The sequence below is a fragment of the Anser anser genome, assembly GCF_964211835.1.
Source record: "Anser anser genome assembly, chromosome: 5".
Lineage (NCBI taxonomy): Eukaryota > Metazoa > Chordata > Aves > Anseriformes > Anatidae > Anser > Anser anser.
This window is the reverse complement of record NC_139725.1, coordinates 7,875,664-7,888,048: the sequence shown is the minus strand read 5'-3', so window position 1 is coordinate 7,888,048 and position 12,385 is coordinate 7,875,664. Positions and strand designations below refer to the sequence as shown.

General features: G+C 36.0%; 1 protein-coding gene across 3 annotated transcripts in view; it reads left to right on the top strand.

Moving 5' to 3' along the window:
- The window catches only part of QSER1 (glutamine and serine rich 1), a 48,327-nt gene that overhangs the window by 26,772 nt on the left and 9,170 nt on the right, over positions 1-12,385 (top strand). For all 3 annotated transcript variants that reach the window (XM_083837838.1, XM_083837839.1, XM_083837840.1), the window contains 6 exons: positions 1,787-2,076; positions 3,543-3,659; positions 5,149-5,282; positions 7,549-7,760; positions 9,545-9,682; positions 11,150-11,247. In XM_083837838.1, the coding sequence (XP_083693964.1) occupies positions 1,787-2,076; positions 3,543-3,659; positions 5,149-5,282; positions 7,549-7,760; positions 9,545-9,682; positions 11,150-11,247 (989 nt within the window). The remainder of the gene's footprint in view (positions 1-1,786; positions 2,077-3,542; positions 3,660-5,148; positions 5,283-7,548; positions 7,761-9,544; positions 9,683-11,149; positions 11,248-12,385) is intronic.

Below are 12,385 nucleotides of genomic sequence, written 5' to 3'. Positions count from 1 at the left end.
TGCTGTATGACACGTTCTCAGTGTTTATAGCTTTTAACTAATGTTGCTTTGTTTTTTGAAGTATTTGGCGTACAGCATATTTTTGCCTAGATAGACCTTTTCAGCGACATCAGTTTTCTTTGGTGGGCAATTAAAAACTACCTAGTTGATCACATAACTGTACTAATACATCCAAGAGAGAGCCTTTCAATTTAATGAGTCTTAAACAAGAAAGCAACATTTTTTCCCCCCTAGAAAAAAGCCAAAACGTGGACAGTGCTATGGTTTGAGCCTCTCTTTCTAAATATGTTAACTTTAATAAGCCATGTTCTGTGTACAGCTTCCTAAGGAAATATTTCAAAGGGTTTTTTTGTTGTCGTTGCATGGACATCAGCATTTGTAATGATTTCTTCTACAACGTTATTGTGTCTTCTTTATTGTTCATAAGGATGTGATATTTATACCAGCAGTTTCATTAACTCGCCTTCCTGTTTTGTTATATACGAGACTGTACAAAATACAACATGCCTAATAATGGCTTCTCTCCTACGTGCTAGTGTTTTTGCAGATTTTCTGCTAATTCCCTCTCCTGTCTGTTTTTGCACATAAGTATGGAAAGACAAATACTAAAACAGTTACTTGTGGTTAGTATTAAGTAGTGTATGTACATTTATCTACTGTTCTGAAGAATATGTAAATGTTACTTGGGGAACTAATAGTACTATATCTAATTAAGGCTTTCATAGTCTTTCGTGAACAAATAAAAATAGCATATTTATAATAATGTGATGTTATATATCCAGAAAAAAGTCTTTAATTGCTTAACAATTTTGCTTGAATTGCTTTGATGAATCTTCACATGCGGTATGTAACTTTTGTATTGACACATTAATCTGATATTTAATTTTTTGATTATTTTTATCAAAAGGTCGCATCTTTTTTCTATTTTTCAACAATTAAGTCATCAACTAACAATGGTTGTTACACTTCAAAATGGCTATCTTAAATTTGAAGCCAGTTTTCTAAGCAATATTAATAATTACCCTATAGCATATTTAATTTGATTTTCAGATTAGCAAGTCAATGTAAAAACAATGTTAAAATGTATAAAAATAAATATAATGTACATAAACTGTATGAAGAGTATAAAGTAATACCTAAAAGGATTCTATTTTTTTTCAGGGGGAAAGAATAATTATTTTGAAAGCTTGGAGTTTACTTTGGCTCTGGTGTATAGAGAAGAATTCCCTTCTTTGTTTTTTCTCAGTTCTCATTGCTCACCACTGTTAATTCTAAAAATCATTAGGGTATTTTAATCCCAATCTGAAACTTCCGGTTACTTTACTACAAGATATAAATGATAAATGTCCAAAAGCAATAGAGCAAATGTTCTCATGTTTCATGCATCTTTCTCTTTCCTTAATTCAATTTATGAAGTCTTTACCTGTCAGCAGACTGGAAGCAAGATTCAGTGTTATAAGTTTTTACTGTCGTATTTGCGTGGTCTCACAATGCACAGCAGCGTTCCTGTTGAACGTCTGTTAACTATAAAGTTGTTTTCTGAGGCATTCATTGTTGTTATTTCTAGATGGTAACAGGCTCAAGTTAAATGCAAACATACGTGTACTAGCTACAATATTTTGATTTTGTTAATGTTGTGACTAAGGTAAAGCTCCCATCTAACTCTTAAAACAAGTGATGTTAGAATATTTGCTTTTTATAGGGATTGTGAAAGAAAAAGAAGTTCTCATCTTATGTTGCTAATCCTTGATAACTGAATTTAACTATTTTTTTTTTTTTGCTTCAGAAGCTGAAAAAGTGGCGGTCGTTACTGCTGCTGCCACTGCTGCTGTTATAAAGCAGGAATCACCACAGACGACAGCTCCTGTAGTCAGTATGCAGGAGAAAATGAGTTCAGCTGACCCCTTAAAAGTAGCTCAACAGGATGCTGGGACTTCAGACCAATTAGCAAAAATACAGTCAACTGTTGCGATAGAAGGAGGTACCGATGAGGAGAATACGGACAGTGGAGGAGAGGGCATGTACAGAGAACGTGATGAATTTGTAGTGAAGATTGAAGATATAGAGACACTAAAGGTAATCTAAACGCTTACTATGAGTGTAAAACAAAAATCAAACAAAAACAAACACACCGAAAGAGCTCCATGACTTATCCTCAAAAAACTGCTAAAGGTGGAAAGGCTACGGATTTGTTTTCTGCTCTATTTGCTGCCAAGCTACTTCAAAGGTGTCTTTCTGATGTGGGTTATGAATATGCTTTGAATGTACTCGATCCATTTTATAAGGTATATATAATAATGTAAATCTCTGTCCTGGTAACTTCTGTTAGAACTTGGAATTACTTTTTTTTTTGAAGATAGTAGTAGATTCTCAGGAGTATGATATTGAAGAAATGGCTCTTGGATTTTTGCAGAAGGTCTTGGAATTGTCTTTTTTCTTTTTTGGAGAAGGTTGTTTGCCGTTCTAATCAGAAACGGCTTCCATATGGAACCAGTACAGCTCTTCACTCGAGTTTATGGAAAGGTTCTGTGTTGTTCTTGACTTTTATTTCTTGTGGTCTCTCTATCTCAAATTCTAGTGCATGTGTACCTATTCTTTTGCTCCTATCATAGCTAGCAATACTCTTATTTTCAGTTTCTGATACTTTTTGTTATTTGTCTGTGTTCATCCTCTTGAGCTTAAGCTTTAAATTAATTCATGTAGCTTTATCACGAGTGTTACCAGCTCTAAAATAAAACATTCCCTTGTCACTTATAAAACTATGCAAATATTGTTATGAGGTATTTTGAATTTTAATCTTTGTAGTATATATTTCTTCAGTTATTTAAACACTCCTTGCAGAAAGCATCTATATTCGATTATGTTTTACAAAAAGAGAGTTTTTAAGTTAGTAGTTTGCACATAGGATTTATAGAGAATTCTTATTCGAGGTGGTAATTACAAATCTGTTTTTGACATAATTTATTTCTTAAACTATTAGAATAAAAAAAAAATCCAAACTTTTTTTACAGTTAAAGTTGAACTAAAAGTATAAACTCTGGTACACTAATTTGAACTGAACTCCCCTTTTTCACCTTACTGTAAGCATCATGCTGTTATTTCACAGGTACTGTGGACTTCTCCCACAGAATCTCAAGGAACCTGCAAGCTTTTTCTGCTGCTTGTTGTGATTCTTATATTTCTGTTACCGAAAAAAAATATATTAAGCAAAAAGATAAAAAATAAATAGGGAAAGTATCATTTTGAAAAATACCATTTTGTGGCTCGGTTGCGTGGTGCCTTAGTTCTGACATTGCAGCATAGGCGAGGCTTGTTGGCACAGCTTCATTCCTCTGAAGGTAGTATTTGTGGCTCTTAACACTTATTGTAGTTCATGTCGTGCTATCTTAATATAAATTACGTGCATTAACTAAGGAGTTGGAATTTGAATGACCTGTTTCTATTTTATTCCTGGGTAACTTGTTCAAAAAATAGAATGCACAAACACACATCTGGGAGAAAAACAAGCACCGTTATTGGCAAATAATTTTCTGTTCTTACAGGTTGCTTTGCAAACCGGAAAAGAGCCTCCAGCTATTTGGAAAGTACAGAAGGCCTTATTGCAGAAGTTTGTTCCTGAAGTGCGAGATGGACAGAGGGAGTTTGCTGCTACTAACAGTGTGAGTCAAAAAATTCCTCATGAAGCTTCATGGCAACTAATTTACTTAATGGAAGGCTGGGAAAGAAATTAAAATTTTAAAGAGCAATGATGGAAGATAATCACCAAAAAACGTAGCTTTGTGAGCTCAGTTGTTCATGAAAGAATGTGCATTTAAACACAGTATCTCAAGGCAGGATTGTCATCAGCTCAGTCATTTTATGGCAAAAGTTAGGCCAGTCCAATTCAGATATTTGGTATTTCTAAATTTAGCATCTGGCGTTATTTAATTCCCAGGTGGCATTCTGTGACTTAGTCACATGGTCTAAACTTTGGGCAGACCTGTGCGGTGCCAAGAGTTGGACTTGATGATCCTTACGGGTTCCTTCTAACTCGGGATATTCTGTGATTTTATGGATCTCAGAATCTCGTCTGCTGAAGTGTGTTTAATGAAAACCTTAGGACCAGCTTATCTGACCAAGTTCTCTGCAAAGTTTAAAAAAAAAAAAAAAAAGGCAATTAAGTATCTGTAGTTTTATAAATATTGTGATAAAAAGGAAAGTGGAAATTCAGATTAATAAAGCCTCTGCAACCACAAGACTATCTGTGCATGGTGCAGTCTGAACTTCCAACCCTATCAGCATTGGAAGGAATGAGCACCATATCTTCCACCATTGCTTTTTAAAATTTTCTAACAAGCACATATCAGATAATATCTTCAGCACCCATGGTAGCAATGCTTCTTCTTGGAGGTAAAAATGAAAATTCAGAATCAATATCTAATTTTTCTGAACATACAAATCCAAGTCCAGTTGTAGAACATGGATCTGTAATGAGGTTTTGTTTGGTCTTTTTAGGTCTTTGGGGGAGTTTTTACTTCAGGATGTTTACATGGACCATTCTAATCTCTAGGCCATCTTCTTGGGGGTGTTGGACCCAATGATCTCTTGGGGTCCCTTCCAACCCCCTACAATTCTGTGAAAATGTGATTCTGACATAACATTCTTGCAATAAAAAAAAAAGTTTATTTCCTCCTACTCTAAAATTATTTCTAAATATATTAAGGGGTAGATTCTTGGCTTTCCAGCATGGGTTCTTTGGTATCATTCAGTTTGGGTAAAGGAACAAGTTTTTTTCAACTGGAATAAAGTAAGTGGGAGCAGGCTTGCGAATCAACTGCTTTCCTCTGTGGGAAGGATACTATAGGATAGCATTTCAAGAGGCAGCCATTTGCCAGAGGTAATCTTTTGCAATAACACATGGAGGTGTGGTGTATTAAATAAAGGGAGAAAATAACGCCCAAAGTAATTCTTGCCTTATTTTCTTGTTTTAAGCGTTATTTGGAAATCTGTTGGAGAATCCGTCTTAAATTATAGCTGCTATAGAATAGGTCATCTTTGTATATTAACAGATTTTTAAACATTTTTATTTACTATTTAAATTTAAATTGTTAAACTGAATAATTCTACTTAACAGAAGCACCTTGTATATTAAATCATATTTTTTTCTAGTATCTTGGGTATTTCGGGGATGCAAAAACAAAATACAAACGAGTCTATGTGAAGTTCATTGAAAATGCAAACAAGAAGGAATATGTCAGAGTATGTTCAAAAAAGCCACGAAGCAAGCCTGTACAGTCAGCAAGGTATTTTATTTCAGTTTGTTTTTCATTTTGTCATATTTGTTTTTGTATTAAGAACATACGTATTTTAATAAACAAGACTTGTAACTCAGAGCTATGTTCCTCTTTCAGTTGGAAATGGAAAACTGTGTTTTGTTATAAGAAATGAGATAAATTACTGTCAGATCAAGACAATTCTTTAACTGGAATCAGTGGACTGCAATAATCATTCATTTCAGAGGTTCTAGGTCTCCACGCGCTATGTCTTTTTGTGTTCTTTTGCCCTGTTACCCAGTATGTGGATAGAAGCCTACAGGCATAAAGATATTTTTTTGTGTGTGTGTGTTGTTTTCTCCTATCCTGTGGTCTTTGCAAGTTAGGTATGTTTTTCTGGATTGCTTTAATGACTGTCTTGACCCAGTGTACTAGAAATACCATGGCTTGTTCTCAACCCTGGAAACTTAATTTAAAAACAGAAGTTCATTGTTGAAATTGATTGTTACAATGATTCTTTCCCTTGTCATTTATGTTCTTGCACAGTGAGGGTATATTTACTTTTCTTATTGTACCTTCCCTACCCGTCAGCCCACTCGAAAAGCCTTGTCTCAGTAAATCATCCCTTATAATTCCATATCCATGCCCTAAAATCAATATTCTGGTAGTATTGCTTTTAAACCACCAAACAAAAATGCCTTTTTGGAGAGGCAGGTAAAGAACATGGAGCAAACAGTATGGTTTTGATGATTCTAGTAAACACAGTGCTGGTCCTGCAAAAATGGGATGACCACGTCTCCCGCAGAGTCCTTTGACTATCTCTGTGATTTCCTCTGCCACCTTCCTTCTGATAGTGTTTTCACTGTCACTCACTTGCTAAAGACTTTGTTATTGCATTTTGTGTTGGCATTTGACTGTGCATTTGCAAAGCATGACAGAATCTGTATTATACAAACCTTTTCATGCTTTAATGCTGAGCTCATTTTATCTTTCCACATCTTCAGATGCTATCTGAAGCTTTTCTCTCTATATGGTTTTTCAATAATTACAGTGTAATGCAGGTATTTTCATTTTGTCAGATGTTAGTGAACAGTACAGGAAAAAAAATACAGTACTCTTTATTCAGGAAATGACTGGGTCTTGAGCTCCAGTTCTGCAGTTCTGTACTCTCAGAGAAGGCACTTTTATCAGATAACCAATTTTATAAAATGATCATGATCTACTTAAAATTACCTGGGGCTTTGACAATCTCCCCCCCCCCCCCTCCCCCTTGGGCTACAGAAGTCTGTTCCAGGACCTGTTCCTCTAGTGCTCTGAAACAATCCTGGCTTTTAGCCAAAACATGATCAGGATTAGCTATCCATACGTTCTCTTTTCAATACTGTTTTTTGGCTTTTATTTCTGTCTTTCCCGGGTGTTCTTACTGCATGATATTTCTGGAGAGCAGTCACTTTCCATCTTGGTTCTTGTTTCACTAAGCTGGATTAATCAAACTCTTCAATTTTTTTCTTCTAGGGCAGGCTTTCCATTCCTCTAATCATTCTAGTATCTACTGTCTCCACCCATTTTGGTTTGGAATCTGCATTTCTGAGATTTGACTAGAATTATTCACAAATAGTCCAGAAGATACTAACAATGTTTCTGTAATTCACTTCTCTGCTTTCCCATTTGAATGAAGAATTTTGCTTAACACTTCCCAGAAATGTATTCCTCCCATGTTCTCAAAACCGTATTGCATTGATGCTTCCCTGGCACCTGGCTACATCACAGTTTTCTTCTGTCATTTCCAGGAGATGAGCTCTCAGGTTGTGAGAAATTCATGTTGGTTCTAAAATATATATTACTTTGTATTTATGATATTAAATTTCCCGTTTGTTTTCCTGGTTTGAGTGCTGGGTAGAGAAAGGAGAAGAGTTGTCTGTTTTCTTGCTGCGGTCTTCAAGATCCTGTGTTTCTGCCTGGATGATGTTCTTGCTTGTCCTTGTGTTGATACAGTACCCCAAATTCAGTTCATCAGCAAAGCTCATTAAGTACTATTATTTATTCAAGTCTGTGAAGTCTGATTTTTTTCATTAAATGGTCAGTTTTAATATTAGCTCCAGTCTTCTGTAGCTCATAGATTCTACTAACATTGGGCAATCTGTACTCCCTATGCCTGTCCATTCCTGTGACATTGAAATAAGTATATGTAATCCACGGGGAATATCTTCTGGTTAAAGAAGCCTACCACTCTTCTGTTAAAGCCAGAATTTGTATGGTAATTATTTTGATAAAGATCTTGTTCATAATATTGCAGGACTATTCATTGCAAACCTAGTAGTAGCAACAACAAAACGCCTGATCCACCAACACCAAAACCAACAGCAACAAAAGTCTCTTCTGTGAAACCCAAAGCTAAACAGCCAAAGGTAAAGGCTGAACCACCACCAAAGAAAAGGAAAAAGTGGAAAGAGGAGTTTTCATCTTCCCAGTCTGATTCTTCACCAGAAGCACAGAGTGATGAGGATGGTGAGTGAGGATACTTTTTTTTTGTATGAACTAATGTGTGCAACAGAAGTTACCTCAACTGTAGTTTATCAATTAAATATATTACAGAATCACAGAATCATCTAGGTTGGAAGAGACCTCCAAGATCACCCAGTCCAACCTCTGACCTAACACCAACAAGTCCTCCACTAAACCATATCACTAAGCTCTACATCTAAACGTCTCTTAAAGACCTCCAGGGATGGCGCCTGAACCACTTCCCTGGGCAGCCCATTCCAATGCCTAACTACCCTTTCAGTAAAGAAGTTCTTCCTAATATCCAACCTAAACCTCCCCTGGTGCAACGTTAGCCCATTCCCCCTCGTCCTGTCACCAGGCACGTGGGAGAACAGACCAACCCCCACCTCGCTACAGCCTCCTTTAAGGTACCTATAGAAAGCGATATTCTTACTGCTTGCTTTCTAAGACTGGTTCAATTTCAGAAGAAGCTGATATGACTTCAGATTACATCTCAATCATACTCTTCATTAATTTTCCATTGCAACTTCATGTTATGTCTAAAATAACATTCCTGCAATGCCTGTCTGGATGCACATGTAGGCAGAATTCAGATGTTACTGTTGTTTTTTCAAAACCCCTGGAGAAAAAGGAGTTGACTTCTGGCTGCTTCATTGCTTGCTTTTCTAAATGCCAGCTGTTCAAATGTAGCCAGCTGAACACACTTGCTCGTAAGACGTTCACAGTGTCTTAGAACTTTGAGATATGAAGCTTGCAGTAATGCTCTAGAACAGAAAGGTATTTTTAAAGTGTACTCTGTTTATAGAGGTTACCTGTGGTCGCAGACGTACAGTACTTTTTGCATTTTTGTTTTGTTTATTTACTGTACATTTGAAGCTGCACTGTGTAGTAACCATGCGCTGTATTACTCTTATTTCTAAAGCATGCTCTGTGACTTTTAAATATTGATGAGTTATGGCCGATGCACTGGAAATAGTGCCTCTGCTGAAGGCTGCATGCTTAAAATAACGTGTTTCAGGCAGACGTATCCATATTTAAAAGCCGAAGTCTACCTGTAGAAATGTGGAAATCTTGGGGGGGGGGGGGGGGTGGAGCCTTGCTAGTGGAATTACTGCAAAGTACTGTTATCACACATGGTGCCTACAGAAAGCTCCATAGGACTTAGGCTTTACTGGTGCTGATGACTACTCTGTGTGCATGATTCCTCAGAATAAGCAGAAATATGCCTGCATTGCCTTGCTGGTAAAATGTGGCTTGCATGGTTTTTTGGTTTGGTGGTTTGGTTTTTTTGCAAGTTGGACAGTTAGGTGCTATGGACTTCAGTAGTACACAGGCTTCTAAATGACATTAGTGCTCTTTAATTTTTGTTGTTGTTGTTGGGTGACTTAGTTTTGCAGCTTTAGGGTACACGTGCATTCGCGTGAAACCTGTGCTTAGCACACTTTGCTTGATTGAAGTTATTCGTTATCCCTTTTCTCTAGGCTTTCAGCTGCAATAATATAAAAATAAATGTCTAAATAACCTAGGATATGATCATCTGCATGCTGATAGTTGCAAGTAGTTATACATATTTCAGCAAAAAATTGTACCATTTGTACCTTGTTCATAACTGTTCTAACGTGTGCATAGTTTGGCTGTTATTTCCGACTGCATTGGGTTTTAATCTCTCGGGATGCCAGTAGGGGTCGCTTATGTTTTAAGAGAGAAAGCCTTCAGTTTTGTAAAACACAAATATTTGCCGAATCCTTAAGAAAAAAAAAATCACCATATTCCAATTAATTTTTCAGAGCTTGTACCTCCAGCTCCCTTTGTTACTCGCTTTTTGAACACAAGGGCTATGAAAGAGACCTTTAAGAGCTATATGGAGTTGCTTGTTAGCATTGCTTTGGATCCAGACACAATGCAAGCCTTGGAAAAAAGCAATGGTACAGTATGTTTAAAATTTGTATGTTTTTATTGAATTTTAAGGTTATTAATCAGTAAGGCAAATGTATTTAGAAAGCAAAACAAGCGAAAAAAATCTGAAGATAACTTCATGTAAATGACTGTAATTTGTTTGCAGTTTGGATTTTCTGACACTTCCTTTTTCTGAGATTCAGGGTGGCTTTGGTACCGCAGTGTTTTTTTATTTTGATTTTAGTTGAATGCCATATTTATGTTGTGTATTTCCTGCTTAACGTAATACAGTTTCAATTCAGATTAGGTTAGATATGCATGCATATATAAATGTATCTATCTGTGCTGCCTCTGTGAGGAAGCAAAGAAATTTAGAAATACTCTTTTGTCTGCTTTGCTGCGTTAGACTTGTCAGAGCTGAGCTCTTTGTTACTGTCTTAAAATCTTACAAAACATTTATTTGAATCTACGATGTTTCAGGTATGTGCTTGCTTTTTTATAAAGAAATACCCTCCTAACTAAGTAGTTGTGTTTCTTAATACTAAAAAAAAAAAGTCTCATTTTCAAACTCTGAAACCTTGAAATTCTGATCACAGATGTATTTATTCCATTTTTCCTTTAAGGAGAAAATGTCTGATGGATTTATCTACCATAGTGGACTCCAGAAGACAAAATAGAAAAAATACATATCTCAAAATTTAACAAAATACTCATGTATGAAGATAAATGTCCTTGTAAGACCGATCATTTCACCTATTAAGTTGGAAGCTGTTGTTTTTGTTTGCATTATATTCAGTTTACCTGAACAAAAACAAAAAGGAAAAAAAAATTATATAGAATCCTCTTTCCTGGTTTGCTCAGGTTGTGCATCAATGTGCACTTACCTCAAGGATTTATACCCTGTGATTTTTGTTGGTAGTCCCACTAAAAGCAAAGAAATTGACTATAAATAAGACTCCACACTGAGCTGTAAATTTTCATCCATGGCCACGTACCTATGTTCAGGTGTATGTTTTTCGTCTTAAAGTGGTTTATCAGGTAACTTCTATCAGCAAGCACTTTCCTCAAATACTTCTGTCATAAATGCCAGCAGGGTCATTTCTTTTAAGAGGGAATAGTGAATGTCAAATATGTGTATTTCGTCTTCGTAAAACTGCCAGTTGTATTGCACAGTAGATTATTTTGGAAATGGTTTTAAATTGTCTTTGAGATTTATTCTTTTTATTGCTCTGTCTTATTTTTTCACTTTCAATAAAGAAAAGTCAGAGGAGGAGCTGGACTGCAGTCAGCAATTAAGCTGCGTAATATCTAGACCAGTTTATTGGGCTGATCAAAAAACAAAACTGTTTTCTCTAACTTTTAAAATGAGTTTATGAGCAAATTGCATTAATTTTTACTTATACATTTTATGTTAATAGGTAGAAGAATAGATTGGAGTTTCATATTACCATGTTTCTCTTAATAATCAACTGTTACTTTTTTCAATGATCTTTTAGATGAGCTACTTTTGCCTCATATGAGAAAAATTGATGGCATGCTGAATGACAATAGGAAAAGGCTGCTTTCCAAACTACGCTTGGATCATACTTTCAAGGTATTCTCTTTTAAATTCTAGGGTTTTTAAAGTAATGTTATAAGCCAGTCACTGAATACATACCATGCAGGTGTAACTAAAAACCCAAGGCAAATATGTAACAGCAGTGAATATGAATTTGAAAGAGAGATGCTCTAAGTTCAGTACTTGTCTGTGGCATTTGGAGAGCGTTTGTGATCAAGAAGTTTGTACTGCGAAGGTGAAGTTCTAGTTTTACTCACCATGCTTCCTGGTTCATTTTCAAACACTTCCCCTTTTAAATTTCTCAAGTTTGTTAAAAGAAAATGTTTGTTGTCCTTCTAGAGCTTTTGATTAAGTGATTGTATTGCCTAAAAATCTTAAGCTTTTACATTAATTAGCTGTGCTGTCGAGCAAATATCTGGACCTCTTTGAAGGAGGTAGCCTGATCAGAGTAGCTTAAAACCAAGACAGAAAGAGTAGAGAGCAACTCATTTGTGCACTGTTTCATGTACATTCAGCATGGAGGTTTAGAAGTTTGAATAACAAGCCTGTATTACAGTAGCTTAGACACGGTAATAAATAGAAAACAGATCTGGAGACAGGGAAGAGAGTAACTGTACAATCTCAGTAGAGAGAAAGTAAAGGGGAGGACAGTTATTGTGGTTCCTGTGGTTCCCACACACAAAGGCAAGAATGCAGATTTTGAAAGTGCGGTCAAGTGAATCAAGACTTTTTTCCACTCGTGTCTGAGACACAGTTGTCAATGTCTATAGTTGGACTGATTATTTCTTCCTGCAGTGGTTTTGAGACCAACAGCACTAGAGCAGACCAGTCCATACACACCACCAGACTAAGCTTGTTCTTTTGCCTGTCCTTCTCATTTCCTTTTATTTCTACAGTACAGAAGCATTTCTTGGAGAACTAATTCTCTCTCTACTGCTGTGTGCAGAGAGCTAGGTGAGAAAAAAGATAACAGCACATAAGTCAGTTCTGCATTTTCATCATGAAATCTCTGAAAGATCTTTTTTTCTACAAACCATTCCTGATAAGTCTTGTGGGACAGTGACTTTGTTTCGACCAGTGAAACAGTTTAAATTCATGTTAATTCTTCACCTTTTTTATCATTAGTTATGTTGTTTTCCCAACAGCTGTACAGTTTGTACCTGCTTGAACAGAA